This window comes from Euwallacea similis, chromosome 11 (genome assembly GCF_039881205.1).
Source record: "Euwallacea similis isolate ESF13 chromosome 11, ESF131.1, whole genome shotgun sequence".
Lineage (NCBI taxonomy): Eukaryota > Metazoa > Arthropoda > Insecta > Coleoptera > Curculionidae > Euwallacea > Euwallacea similis.
The window spans coordinates 4,720,427-4,733,048 of NC_089619.1; the positions used below are offsets into that span (position 1 = coordinate 4,720,427).

General features: G+C 33.9%; 3 protein-coding genes across 4 annotated transcripts; 1 reads left to right on the forward strand and 2 right to left on the reverse strand.

Annotated features, from left to right (window-relative positions):
• Positions 1-1,945: 1,945 nt before the first annotated feature.
• On the reverse strand, positions 1,946-4,618 carry LOC136412176 (aladin-like). Of its 2 annotated transcripts, none has more exons than XM_066395146.1 (6): positions 4,404-4,618; positions 3,809-4,354; positions 3,432-3,685; positions 2,513-2,682; positions 2,249-2,441; positions 1,946-2,191 (listed from the first exon to the last, which is right to left on the reverse strand). In XM_066395146.1, the coding sequence occupies exons 1-6, from the start codon at positions 4,521-4,523 to the stop codon at positions 1,978-1,980; spliced, it is 1,497 nt and encodes a 498-aa protein (XP_066251243.1). In that variant the 5' UTR covers positions 4,524-4,618; the 3' UTR covers positions 1,946-1,977. The 2 variants fall into 2 exon arrangements, with proteins under 2 accessions (XP_066251243.1, XP_066251244.1); XM_066395147.1 differs by having other exon boundaries at positions 3,809-4,346; positions 4,404-4,530.
• A 413-nt stretch (positions 4,619-5,031) lies between these two features.
• LOC136412170 (zinc finger protein ZFP2-like) lies at positions 5,032-9,118 on the forward strand. The gene is made up of 10 exons (XM_066395133.1): positions 5,032-5,354; positions 6,447-6,581; positions 6,640-6,831; positions 6,884-7,108; positions 7,158-7,367; positions 7,690-7,976; positions 8,032-8,235; positions 8,286-8,417; positions 8,472-8,705; positions 8,798-9,118. The coding sequence occupies exons 1-10, from the start codon at positions 5,187-5,189 to the stop codon at positions 8,844-8,846; spliced, it is 1,836 nt and encodes a 611-aa protein (XP_066251230.1). The 5' UTR covers positions 5,032-5,186; the 3' UTR covers positions 8,847-9,118.
• A 1,029-nt stretch (positions 9,119-10,147) lies between these two features.
• LOC136412188 (SAP domain-containing ribonucleoprotein-like) lies at positions 10,148-12,093 on the reverse strand. The gene is made up of 5 exons (XM_066395161.1): positions 11,879-12,093; positions 11,496-11,660; positions 10,810-11,094; positions 10,618-10,749; positions 10,148-10,546 (listed from the first exon to the last, which is right to left on the reverse strand). The coding sequence occupies exons 1-5, from the start codon at positions 11,930-11,932 to the stop codon at positions 10,316-10,318; spliced, it is 867 nt and encodes a 288-aa protein (XP_066251258.1). The 5' UTR covers positions 11,933-12,093; the 3' UTR covers positions 10,148-10,315.
• Between the last annotated feature and the right edge of the window lie 529 nt (positions 12,094-12,622).

Consider the following 12,622-nt stretch of genomic DNA (forward strand, 5'->3'; position numbering starts at 1 on the left):
ATTGAGAGCCATTGAAGGTAATGGAAATTTAACTAACAGAACGTTGATAGGTGAGAGATATTCTGCAGATGAGACAAACTGTCTGACATCTGAAAAATGATAATTAATGGAAATTAACCCTCATAGTGAAATTTTCATCACTAGTGGAAATGACGTTATTACGGAGTACGTGGGAACCGGACCTAACTTGAGCTAATACGATCGAACCAAATTCGTGGCTCAGGTAGTCAAAAACCGTGTGCACTCAGATTTTCACATGAGGTGAATTCATGTGGATGCCCATTCACGCGACGACACGATAATTCCATAATATATAACTTGACACGTGATGATTGTATGATGTACCAGTATAGCATGAAGTTCCATGCTTCGTGTGATAAACCGTGAGTTCACGTGATTGACAATAATTTGTTTCTACCTTTATTATCATTGACAGTGAATTATTCTACTACTCGTCCTTCCCAAATGGGTCTATATCAGAATTTATAACGAATTAACTACTTCTAAACATTAACGCACTTAATACTTTCGTTGATTGAGAAACACGTCTTTCACAGAAACATTTAGCATTAAACGATGGAATAAGTTTATTTTCACTTGGCATCCGTATCCTGTCTCCATTAAACGTTAACTTTGATTTAAAGCGCAGCGAATGTATGAATAGTTGCAAACACAAACACTTAAAATGTTTTAACATAGTTAAATTTAAAACACACATTTCGAGGAATTTTAATATATATGCACATATCTAGTTCATTTATTTTTATTGAGGTGATTTAATGTTTCACTTCTACTCAGACGCCCTGTATATATTACGAATATACAGGGTGCCAGCACGGTATGATAAGAGACTGGTCAACAAACTACATTTCTGGAACTGTATGCGATGTAAACCTAGCCAATAGCCATTATGACGCATAGCTCCATTCTTTTATGTGTATTAGTATAATCTGGGTTGCCTGTCATTTGGCGATTTATTAGTTTTATTGAAATATTGACTACGTTTATACAATTGATGTATAAACTCTCTAACTGAAAGAAACCAGATATTCCTTTGATTCTAAGATAAAATAACTGTAACCAGATAAGAAAACGCACTCAACGTTTACTAATTTATAGCTTTTTTTACAGTGTAACAATAAATAATTCTACATTTTAAGAAAAAAAACTGAAACTAATTTCTGAAGCTTCAATAGGCCAAATCATTTTGTACCCCTTTAAGTCATTAGACTTCCATGAGACCAAATGAACGCATCATTCAACTTACCTAAATCAAAAACTTAATTAGCTCTTTAAGGCTTGATACACAGTCCGGTATAGTTGCTCTCGAATAAGCTTTCAGTACTTCACAATAAACACACTGAATTAATTTCAGTTTATATTGAACCCGTTTTCATCGTGAAACTTTCCGAAAAGTTCCAAGCGCATCATATGCGTGATTGGGGAGTTTCACCGGAGTTGGTCCGGAGCATCGTACACTGCGGTGCTGAAATTGAAACTGAAGCGGTGATAAAGTTTACACGCTCTTCTTGTTGCGCTAGATCAGTGGTGGAGATTATGGAAATTTGAAGATTGCTATTGAATACCTCTATAACTGAGTAATTAAAGAAATGGTATTTATTTTCATACATATGCAGCAACAGATAGGGAATTTTTGGTCTTATTATTCATAATACTTTATTATTTAGTTGTATCTAATTAAGCATTCTTAATTATGTGGTAAATATTTCCTTCAATTTAGTTTCAAAATGGGTTTGTTATTCCTCATAAATAACAGGTGTGGACAACATTGACCGTGGTCTTTTCAGCTTTTAAAGTTGTTGAAAGTTTAGACTAAGGATAAATGGTGAAAAGGAAATGCGCAAATACAAAACACCGTTTATAAAATAACCGTTTATTGAAAGCATTAAAACGTTGTTGTTCGAATAGCAAAAACATGTGTAAAAAATAACACCATGACCACAATCAACTTATGTCCTATATATGAGAATTACTAAAAGATTTATATAAAGACACATTAGAAGGAACATTTTCGCTTACGCTACTACTAGAAGTCAAATCAGTGTAGATAATTGGGAAATATTGAACTCTCCCACTTGACCATCCAATCGTAAGACAGGCTCCAGATTCAAAATTTTGCTGGAAACATATGGTACTTGGCTTCTCTTCTGCTAAACCCATTACAAAACACCTATAAATAATAATTTTATGAATGTCGCTTTATAGCTAATTCAGTTATTGTACTAACCCGGGTAAAAGCTGTAAAGTCGGTTGTTTGACTATGTTAAAAACGGCTATCGTACTAGTATCTTGAAACATAATAGCTAAATGCTTCCCTTTTGGATCTGTCTCCATGCAATGCACTAAGCCCCCAACCATCAAACCATTTAAATCAGTCTTGGTGACGTCAAATATTGATATAGCTTGGTTTGATGAAGATTCTGTAAGAATTAAATTTAAAATAATTTTTCCATATTTGGTTTAGTAATAATTTCTGGTAAAATATTCGTACCATTATCACTAGTGAAAACCAAATCACTTTTTACTATTACACCGTAGATAATTGGTTCAGTATTGGTGGCAAACAGCAAAGTAGTGCCACAGTTTGACCAACAGGCAGATTGAACACGTCCACTAGGAACAGTCCAGCGTTCACATTCCCAGTTTCTATAGTCCCAAACTCTGGAAAAATGCCAACAAAACTTATGCTGAGTGCGTTTGTACCCGCGTAAATATTAAAAACTTTCACAAACAAATAACACGTGTAAAGTCCGTTTGACACAAAATTCATTTTCTAAAGTTAACGAATGAGTTTTGCAAAAATTAAACGCTAATGTGCATCTGTACCCCATGCGAGCAGAAAGTTAAAAATTGAAAATTAGATAATTCTAGCTATCAGTAGTTGGAAAAATTTGCGAAAAAATATTGATGTTTGTAGTTCTTTTCAGTATAAGAAGAGGTAGGATCAAGAATGTGTTTAATATGTAAATATTTGGGGCTGATAATTTATTATTGGGAACTGTAGAAAACAGGTGATTACCAGTGATGCTGTAGGTGTAGGGAAAAAAAGAGAGAACCTAAAAGACTTTCGATAGGTTTGTCTTTTATTGCTGAACTAAATCTACTGTTTCTGCACTAATTCATAGAGTAAAACTAATTTTTCTCCTTTGACAGTTACTGCACTGTTGGTATAAAGAACATGAAATTTTTAAATAGTGCAGAGTCATGGATTCCTGTGAATTTCAGTTTGTTCTTTGTCTTATAACGTCAGACATTAACATTTAAGTTTGTCTAGATTTTACTAGTTAAAATTCAGATAAAAACAAAAGCTGATAGATTAAATCAAATAATAAAAGGATCTCTGCGTAGATGAGTACTAGGTGCCTTACACAAATTATAAAGTACAGAATCAACAACACAATATATCATACCTAAAAACAATACCATCTGAACAAGTAAATAACTTCTCCCCAGTTGGAGACCATTTAACCAACACATTACCAAATCCCCCAGGCCTCATTAAGGTATTAATGCAATCTAATTCAGGATCCCACACTAAGATTTTATTGTTACAACCAGCCACACTGACCAGTAAATCTCCTTTTGGAGACCAAGCAATACTCATTACTGGCCTATGTTCGATTCTGTAGAGAATTGTGGCATTGCTAACAGAAGGCCTTAATACCTACAAGTAAAAATGGTGCATTAAGTTGAGCTTTATCTGTGTATATAGTATATCCAAACTTTAAAATTCTGCCCTAATTTGGGTTTAATCATTGATTGTTATTGAGCCATTAATGAAACCCACCAAAGAATTTGGATCAATATTCCATACAAGAATACCACCCTCATGTGCAACTGCAATATCAGTATTAGACAAAGGTCTCCATGCCACACAAGTTATATTCTTCTGCTGTTTACACCTGAGCAAAGGATGATAATTGCTGTCACTACTAAGAATCCTCACACTATCATCACAGGTGACCACAGCTAATTTAGTACAATAAGGATGCCATGAAATAAATCTTATAGTACTGTTTTGCCAATCTCTAGTCTGCCCTAACTTATGTATCAAAGTCGGTCCACTGTACCTTATGTTAGGGTTTAAAAGAAGCCTGCCTTTTTTAATGTAGTTGAAAATGCCTAACAAAATATTGGCAGTTTGTGATACTAAAAAATGATTATGGGATTTGGCTAATTGTAAGGCTTCAATGGGGCCCTGCTCATAGTAGACTTGTGTAAGCTGCTTTAGGAAAGAGACATTGACTGGTAGGAATAGGGCCTTGCCTTCGTCTCCAGAAGTAATGGGATGAAGCTGATCTCTAGTTATATGAATTTTCGGATAGCTGGAAACCTAGAGCATTATAATGAGACTTATGTCATGGGAGTAGTTTCATACTTACAGCATTAGTGAAAATGCCTATGTTAATATAGTCAGAATTAGTAAACTGAACTCTTCCGTTTATCTCACAAATAGCAATCTCATTATCATTCGGAGATTCAAAACTTTGAAAGTTTCTCATGTTGAATAAACCTAAAGTAACTATTTCTTCCTATAACTATTTTATTGTAATGGGAACTGAATAAATGTGAAAAAACAGAAAAATAACAGAAAATTTTAAACTTAAACTGCATAAAGTTAGGTTAGTTCCTACATGTATAGGCAACCGGACATACAGGATGCATGAATCAAGATGAGTTTGTGTATCGAATATATTAGAAAAATTAAATATTTCCTCCCGAATATTTAAAAAAGCGGGTACTGTATTTGCAAAAGCTGCTAAAATTTGACATTTAATAAAGTAATGCTTTTGAGAATAGTGAAAGTTAATTGCAACTCAGACATTGATATTACAAAAGCTAAAAAAATTATACAAATATCGATTATTCAACATCGATACGATTGTCCTGTTTATAGCGGAGTTGAATTGCATTTTAAGCGCAGAATCAAGTGACGAAATACGTAATTTCTGTTGTTTCAGCGCATGATCACTGGAAAACTATAGGAAAACGTAAAACATATTTCGATACTGTCGTCGTTTCGAGTTCGCAGCCATGTTGATTTTACATTGTTCCATGGTGGTGTTTTTGGTGGTTCCCTTTTGGAGATATTTATCCTAGACATACGTCAGAACGGAATTTCGTATTCGGCATAATTACCATTTTGCCGGACTACGACACACGTTATGGTCGAAATGGATTTAAAAGACATAAAAATGGACTTGTCTCAGTATTTGGCGTCTCCATTGCAGATAGAAAAGGTTTGTCGGGCCTGTTTACTGGAGAAAGGTAACATGAGACCCCTTTTCGGTGCCTGTCTCGATGAAATGCTCCAGAGCTTTTCGGGAATTAAGGTAATTTTTTTTCTCTAGAAGTAACAGCAATAGAAACAGTTACGTTATTCAAAACATATTGCATTGGACGATTGAAATTCGTGTTCCATTTACTGGGCTTCTTAGTGATTAGGTGTCAAGCTTAGGTCGGACGTATGCCGGTCGTTGATCTCACTCATCTCGGTCTGTGGTGAGACGTGGGAGCTGAAAAGAAACAGAAGATGATGGTTTGCCTAGACTAAGCTGTCAGGAAGCAGGAGGTTTAGGCAGTGTGAACAAAGCCAAGAAAAAGAAAAATTAGTTTGATATACAGGGTGTCAACCACTTGTTTTTAGACACTATAACGGGAGATTAAAAAAAAATTTTTGTTCGATTATAGAGGCTTTTGTTGAACCGTCATATTAAGGAAATATTCCATGTATGCTAATACTGTGAACCTTTTTGGGGTCCAATTTGTAGATTTTTTTATCTTGAGGAAAATTTTCAAAGAGAAACCTGGCCTGATATTCTAGCGGCCGAGAAACGCCTTCCCTTTAAAAATTTCTAATTGAAAAAAGCCTTCTCTGACACTGGAACTGTCCCTGAGGTTTATCATGTCAGGGTCGTGAAAGGAATCCTAGTTTGCTTCACACTCTCTTTATCTAATGTGATCTCAAAACATTGCTGTTTATAGTCTCATTGGGTCATTTCGGGCCTATTGCACTTTTTTTCGCTCTGTATAATTAAGAAGGTCTTCCTAATGGCTTTGTATCTCTCCATGTTCCATTTGCATCCTTCCACTTAAGCGGCAATGCCACTTTTCCTCCTTTCAATTACTTAAGTCATTATGCGCCCGTGGTGTGGTGGTAATACAACTCACTCTACTCTCCTAAAGCCCTACTTGTCTGAAATGGCTAATTTTTGATGTCACACAGGCATTTCTCAGTTTTATCCATTGCATATTCGGCCTTCCGCGTCTGTTACTTTTCTCCCTCTTGCGGTGTTGGTTGCCCTGACTCGGAGGAGGCATCCAGGGGTCACCCCCTGGAGGTGCAGATAGATCTTTTAAAAATTAAAAATATTAGATATTTTAATTTGCACCCGGTTAATAGCTAGATATTATTTGATTTGCAGATTTCAGAAGAAGATGGTTTACCCAACCACATGTGCGTGCAATGTGTTCTTCAATGCAGTAGAGCATACACATTCAAACAACTATGTGAAAAATCCGATTCAGTACTTAGGCAGTTTGCCAGCACGGAGTTTCAGGTACTCTTTAATAATTTTGATATTCTCCTGGCATCATCTCAACTTTTAATTTATTTAGGATATGCTAAGACAATACCAAGAACAAGAAATCTCAAGAAGTCAAGCTAAAAAGGAATTAGAAGAACAGTTAAGATTCCGATCCCCATCGCCAGAAAAGATATTTCTCGAAACCAAGCCATTCGGCAGTGACTCTGATGCCTTTGAAACCGTTATTACTACAGAGCAACAAGCTGTAATGCAAAAGACGGAGGCATGTATCCAGTCATTTTTATAGGTCTTTGTCATTGATCAAATTTTCTTAGATTTGTGATGAGTATTACACAATAGTGGAAACATTCGATGGCAATGAAGAGGTTGATAATGATAATACACCTAATGAAGACACAGGGGACGAGTTGAACTACCAAATTGACTTAAACACTCTTAAGCAATATACTGAAAGTGATTCTTCAAAACCAAAAAGTAAAGATCTGAAATACAAATGCACAAAGTGTGATGCACAGTATCATTTAAGAGTTGATTTAAAGGTATTTTAATTTTTAAGATGAAGAAATTATATTTATCACAGCATTCTAGGTTCATATGATGTCACATCCCAAGGATTTAGACCACATTTGTAGTGTATGTAATAAAGCATTTGCAGAATCTCGCATTTTGAAACGACATCAGAAGATTCATTTGGACCACAAACCTCATCACTGTGATCAATGCGATATGTCTTTTGCAGAGAGCTCTAATTTGAGTAAACATAAAAAGAAACATACAGGAGAGCTGAGGAATATTCAGGTTTGTTTTAAGGGTGGAATCTTTCATATAAAAATAACTGTTCTCAGAGTGCTCTCTTATTATTTTTAAAGCAATACTAATTAATTTTAAAAAATAACCTCAAGTAAGTGTTTTAATATCAAAGGCGTATTTTTGATAAATTCATTTATTATCTGTTATCAGTTAGTGGTCGATTGCAAATAGCAATTTGCTCAACCAACACCATACGTTTACGATTAATTGCTTATTGTGAGAATTTTTTTTAATGATCGCCTGTTACCGTTTTGTTACTATAATAAGTACCTCAATCCGTTAGTGTATTATATGTTTTTTCTTTGCTTAGGGAAAACCCCATTTGTGTTCAGTCTGTGGCAGAGCTTTCAAATGGGCTTCTAGTTTACACAAACACATGAAATATCACACAGGTCATAAACTGCTGAGCTGCACCTACTGTCCTAAACAGTATGTTGAAGCAAGAAGTCTGAAGATTCATTTAAGATCGCATACTGGAGAACGGCCATACGAATGTCGAGTTTGTCAGAAATCTTTCACTCAAAGCTGTAATCTAGAAAAACATTTAAGGGTGCATACTGGAGAAAAACCATATATTTGCCCTGTTTGTAATAAAGGGTATTTATGCTTTTTTTATTATGTATGCAGCAAAATTATGTTTTTCTCCTTTTAGATTTACTCAGTCAGGGTACGTGGGGATTCACATGCGCACACATACTGGAGACCGACCCTACGTTTGTCAGACATGTGGAAAAGCATTTTCAGGGTCTAATACATTAACCCTTCACCAAAGAATTCATACAGGGGAAAAACCATACACTTGTGAGATTTGCGGGAAGAAATTCAGTAGACACGAAACTTTAACAATCCATATAAGGTTCTAATGTCAATTTAATTTAAAGCCTATGTATTTATTTTATTTTTTAGGTCTCATACAGGGGATAAACCGCATATTTGCAAGTTATGCGACAAAGGATTTACGTCGTCGGGACAGCTCTCCGGTCATATGAAAACTCATACTGGGGAGAAGCCTCATGTCTGTGAAATGTGCGGAAAAAAGTTAGTTTTTGTCTAGGATCTAAAGTTCGGGATGTAAATGTAAATTTTTTTAAGATTTGCAGGTAGCAATAGCTTAAAAGTCCACATGAAAGCTCACTTAGTGCCAACAGAACGTGAAGAAGTCGTGCAAACTGTTCAGTATACGTGCAAATTGTGTAATAAAAATTTTGATGACAACAATACTTTTAATGAACACATACTTGATGAGCACACTATACAGGCAACTACGATACAAATCAAACGTGAGGATTTAGAGAACATAGAAGCTATGGAAGTCGCCGAAATTATGTAAGCCCTAATTTTTGTTTAAATGTAATAAATGTTCTATATCCAATTTTTGGATTGATATTAATTTAAAATTGTTGTTTCATGTATTTTAGAACAGCAGATAATCAGACAATTCAAGTGCAAACAATTACTCAAATATAGGAAACAAATCAAATCTTTTTCCCTCAAGATATGTTGAAGTCGATATCACAGTTTTTCTTCATAATTATTCGATTATTTACGTAAACCCGGACGAGCAATTAATAGGTACAGACATCCTGTAAGCGACAATGGTCCTTGATTCAAGGAATATAGTTATTAATATGTAAATAATACATATTTTATATAGCATATTTATAAAATAATTATAAGTTGAATAAAATTAAAAAATCTATAAGCAGACTTCTTAATTTTAATGGAAATTAAAAATAAACAATGTCATTTTCCAGTGATTTATGTTGCGATTTTACTTTCTGACTTTACTTGGGTCTACGACCAGAATAGTATCCGACATAATTGACTTTTAGCAATAAATACTTTTAAATTACCACAAGAATTATTTAATTTAATTCCCTTCTAAACAATGTGATAGAAAGCACTGACGACTGTGCTTAAGACGTGTTATATACGTCAACACTTTTTTAGATTGGTTTTGCAGTAGATTTATGGGCATTTTTTGAACCTGCAAGTATCTTTTGTCGTGTTTCCATCTATTGTTTTAGGGAGTTTTCTTTGTATTCGTCACGTTCAATTTTTACACTGTTACTATTTTTTGTGAGACAATTTTGAGAGCCACTGCCTAATAGTTTTTTGCGAATCATGTTCAAAACTTACAGCAATCACCCAGTGTTTAGATCATAATTAATATCAAACACCTTCATTGCAAAAAATGCTTATTCTTTAATTAGTAAAAACCAATTACAATAATTGAAAACCAATTGAGTAGGAGATTTATTTTGTGCAAGAATTAGTTTAAATTTGGAATTTTTAAAACTTACGCAAAACTAGGTACAAGGAAGATGAAGTAGTAAAATTTTAAAATACAAAGTTCTAATTGTTTATTACAAACAAGTAGGAAATTATTTAATTATTAGAAATTATTAAATTGATCATGAATAGTTACTAAATAAAGCACTTAAATACATAAAAATTCAAATTTTGTTTTGAAATGGCAGTTAAAACCAAATCTCATGTTTTGTTTAATTTCTCCAATTATTTACTTTAGCTTCAGCATATCTGTAATAATCAAATCAACCACTGGAATGACCACTACTTTTTAAGTAAATGTCCATTTTGTAATTTTGTACCTACTTTTGCGTAAACGCTAAACATTTCAACTTAAACAATTATTCTAATCATAAAAAATTAATTGTATAGAACTTAAAACTGCACCACTGCAATGGGTTTCTGGATTAATGGTAAACGCGAGTACCATTAATTACATTTCCAAACTACATTCGGAATGTATATTTATAGTTTACTTGGTATTTAAAAAGAATTACCAAAAATTATCAATTTTCATCAAATAGCTTAACATAAACTTATAATTATGTTAATTAATCGGTTATTCTAAAGTAAACAATTAATACCAAGCAAGAGTTCAGAATAGACAATATAAGTCTCTGGCCTGCCTATTTAATTTCAGTTTTAAATCTTTCCAATCGCGCCGCTTTCGCAGCTTCCAAGTCTTTTACTGCAGATTTACCATTTACTGTTGAAGTTGTAGTCAACGTAGTAATGCCAAACCGTTGTTTGCGTTTTTCCTGTCTCTCTCTATTTTCCACATCAGACATTAAGCTTGATACTGACCCACCAAATCTAGCTGCCCTTTGTTTCAGGACTTCAATACTTGTATTTGGGGGCTGAAAGTTTAAGTCAAATAGTAAAACTGTTAAATAATTTGTTTTGTTTTTGAATTGAATGAATAGCTTACATTTAGTTTAATGGAGTTTCCAGACGTGGATTTTTCACTAGCTCCAACTCCAAACCTTTCAGCTCTTGCCAATTTCTTTGCATCGTCACTTAAATTTGTTACTCCAAACTTTTTAGCCCGCATTTCCAACCTCTGAAACAATTAAAGATGGGCCTTAATATCAGCAAAAACATAAAACACACTTCCCCTCACCTCTTTAATGGAAAGTTCAGATAATTTGATGACTTTTTTATCATCCGTTATAATATTTGATTTCCCTGTGGGAACATCTTCCTCAGATTTTACCTCTTGTGCAACAGGACTAGCTGCATAAGTCTCACTGATATTTCTTTTTAAAATCACCTTTTTGGCTGGACCACTTGCTATGCTGGACTTATCTGCTTCTAGTTTTCGCTTTTCCACTTTGGGTAAATTGTCTATATCTATGTCACTAATTAAGGACTCTCTTTCATCCAGGTGCTCATCATCATCATCTTCCTGAAATAAATAGGTACAGTATGTGTTCATATTATAGTAAATCTAAACTTAAATAAATATGTAGCTTTTTATGAAACTTTCTAGTATTCTGTTGCACATTGTGAACTCTGGAATGCATCTCTATGAACTTATTTGGGTTCTGACTTTGACTACTGCAGTACATTTTCTTATATCAATTGAATGCCATAATACAACAGAAAGAATAATAATACACAAATTTTTAGCAACAAAATTTTTCATGTCAATCACTCCATTTCATTGATTTCAGTTTCCTTATATCTAGGTTTAATAAACAAGCTATCAACTACAATAGGATTGACCTGATGTCACAACCAAAGAGGTCCAGAATATATTTTGACACCTATAGTATAACCAAATCATGAGTCAATTTTTGTACTTACATTTAGTAGGTCTTCTTCCTCAATATCATCAATTAATGGATCAGAAATAATTTTTTGCTCAGGAGCTTTTGTTTTCAATGCTGACAGTAAACGTTCAACCAATTCCGTTTTATTACCTGTGATACTGAGACCTCTGTTCTTCAATTCCTTTTTCAAATCTGGCACCTACAAAGAATATTTATTGTTATGGGGCGATCAAAAGAATATGCAGAGATCTCGAAAGATTAAAACAGCTGTCTATAAAATATAACCTACAAAACATGTTTATTTAGAGTTGAACAAGGTAAATTACACTGTATTTTGGACCGAATTCATATATATGATTTGTTTCTTATTCTTTCAACGACTTTCGTAATATGAGTGTTCTATATCTAATTATTTACCTTTAACTTGTTGAGAGTTAAGGAGGAAATGTCCTCTGAAGCTTCGTTCGCCATTTTGAATTTCAAGTCTTTCCGTTATAACGTGTAGATTGAAATTAAGTTGTTAATTAAATATTGATTTTTAAAATCAATTTTAATTAAATTTTAATCTGCAACCAACGTGTTAAACACCAGGTCTACACAACAAACTACAGAACGAAATAAAACACCAGACAGTGTTGTTACCGCCGTTGTTCTCGAAGTGATTTTACTAGGTGCGCAACAAATCATACCAAAATTGTGCCAAATGGATAACGATTGTGCCATTTTCTGACGCATCCGCCATGATAATATATAAACGTTTACAAATAAGTTATAGAAATATAACAATTAAATAAATAATAATAGCAAAAGCTGATAGCTTGGGCTAAAATCGGGGAAACCCAAAATAAAAATTCATTTCAAGTCATAATTGTATCTTCAGACTGTCTTAATACACAAATTGTGCTACTTTTTGCACAATTGTGCACCCAAGAATAACCTTAAAACTGGTGAGAAAATGCTCCTTTATTTCGTGACATGTGGTATCTAAATGCCGTCTTTGCCGCATCTAATATCTTCATCAAGGGTTTATACTCTGAATCTATTAGAACGCATGAGAGTAAGAGTGAAAATTTTGTCCAATTGATGACTGGGGCTTTTTCACCAATCGAGGTTGCCAAAAATTTCATTCTCACACTCCCACGTTCATATGGAATAACTCAA

Coding starts and splice junctions, on each gene's coding strand:
- LOC136412188 (XM_066395161.1), bottom strand. CDS start 11,932: ATGGCGAACGAAGCTTCAGAGGACATTTCCTCCTTAACTCTCAACAAG. Junction 11,661..11,878: donor TAACTCTCAACAAGTTAAAG/GTAAATAATTAG, acceptor TATTCTTTGTAG/GTGCCAGATTTGAAAAAGGA. Junction 10,750..10,809: donor CTGAACTTTCCATTAAAGAG/GTGAGGGGAAGT, acceptor TAATTGTTTCAG/AGGTTGGAAATGCGGGCTAA.
- LOC136412170 (XM_066395133.1), top strand. CDS start 5,187: ATGGTCGAAATGGATTTAAAAGACATAAAAATGGACTTGTCTCAGTAT. Junction 7,977..8,031: donor TGCCCTGTTTGTAATAAAGG/GTATTTATGCTT, acceptor TTCTCCTTTTAG/ATTTACTCAGTCAGGGTACG. Junction 8,418..8,471: donor TGTGAAATGTGCGGAAAAAA/GTTAGTTTTTGT, acceptor AATTTTTTTAAG/ATTTGCAGGTAGCAATAGCT.
- LOC136412176 (XM_066395146.1), bottom strand. CDS start 4,523: ATGAGAAACTTTCAAAGTTTTGAATCTCCGAATGATAATGAGATTGCT. Junction 3,686..3,808: donor ATATTGATCCAAATTCTTTG/GTGGGTTTCATT, acceptor TTTTACTTGTAG/GTATTAAGGCCTTCTGTTAG. Junction 2,442..2,512: donor GGTTTTCACTAGTGATAATG/GTACGAATATTT, acceptor TAATTCTTACAG/AATCTTCATCAAACCAAGCT.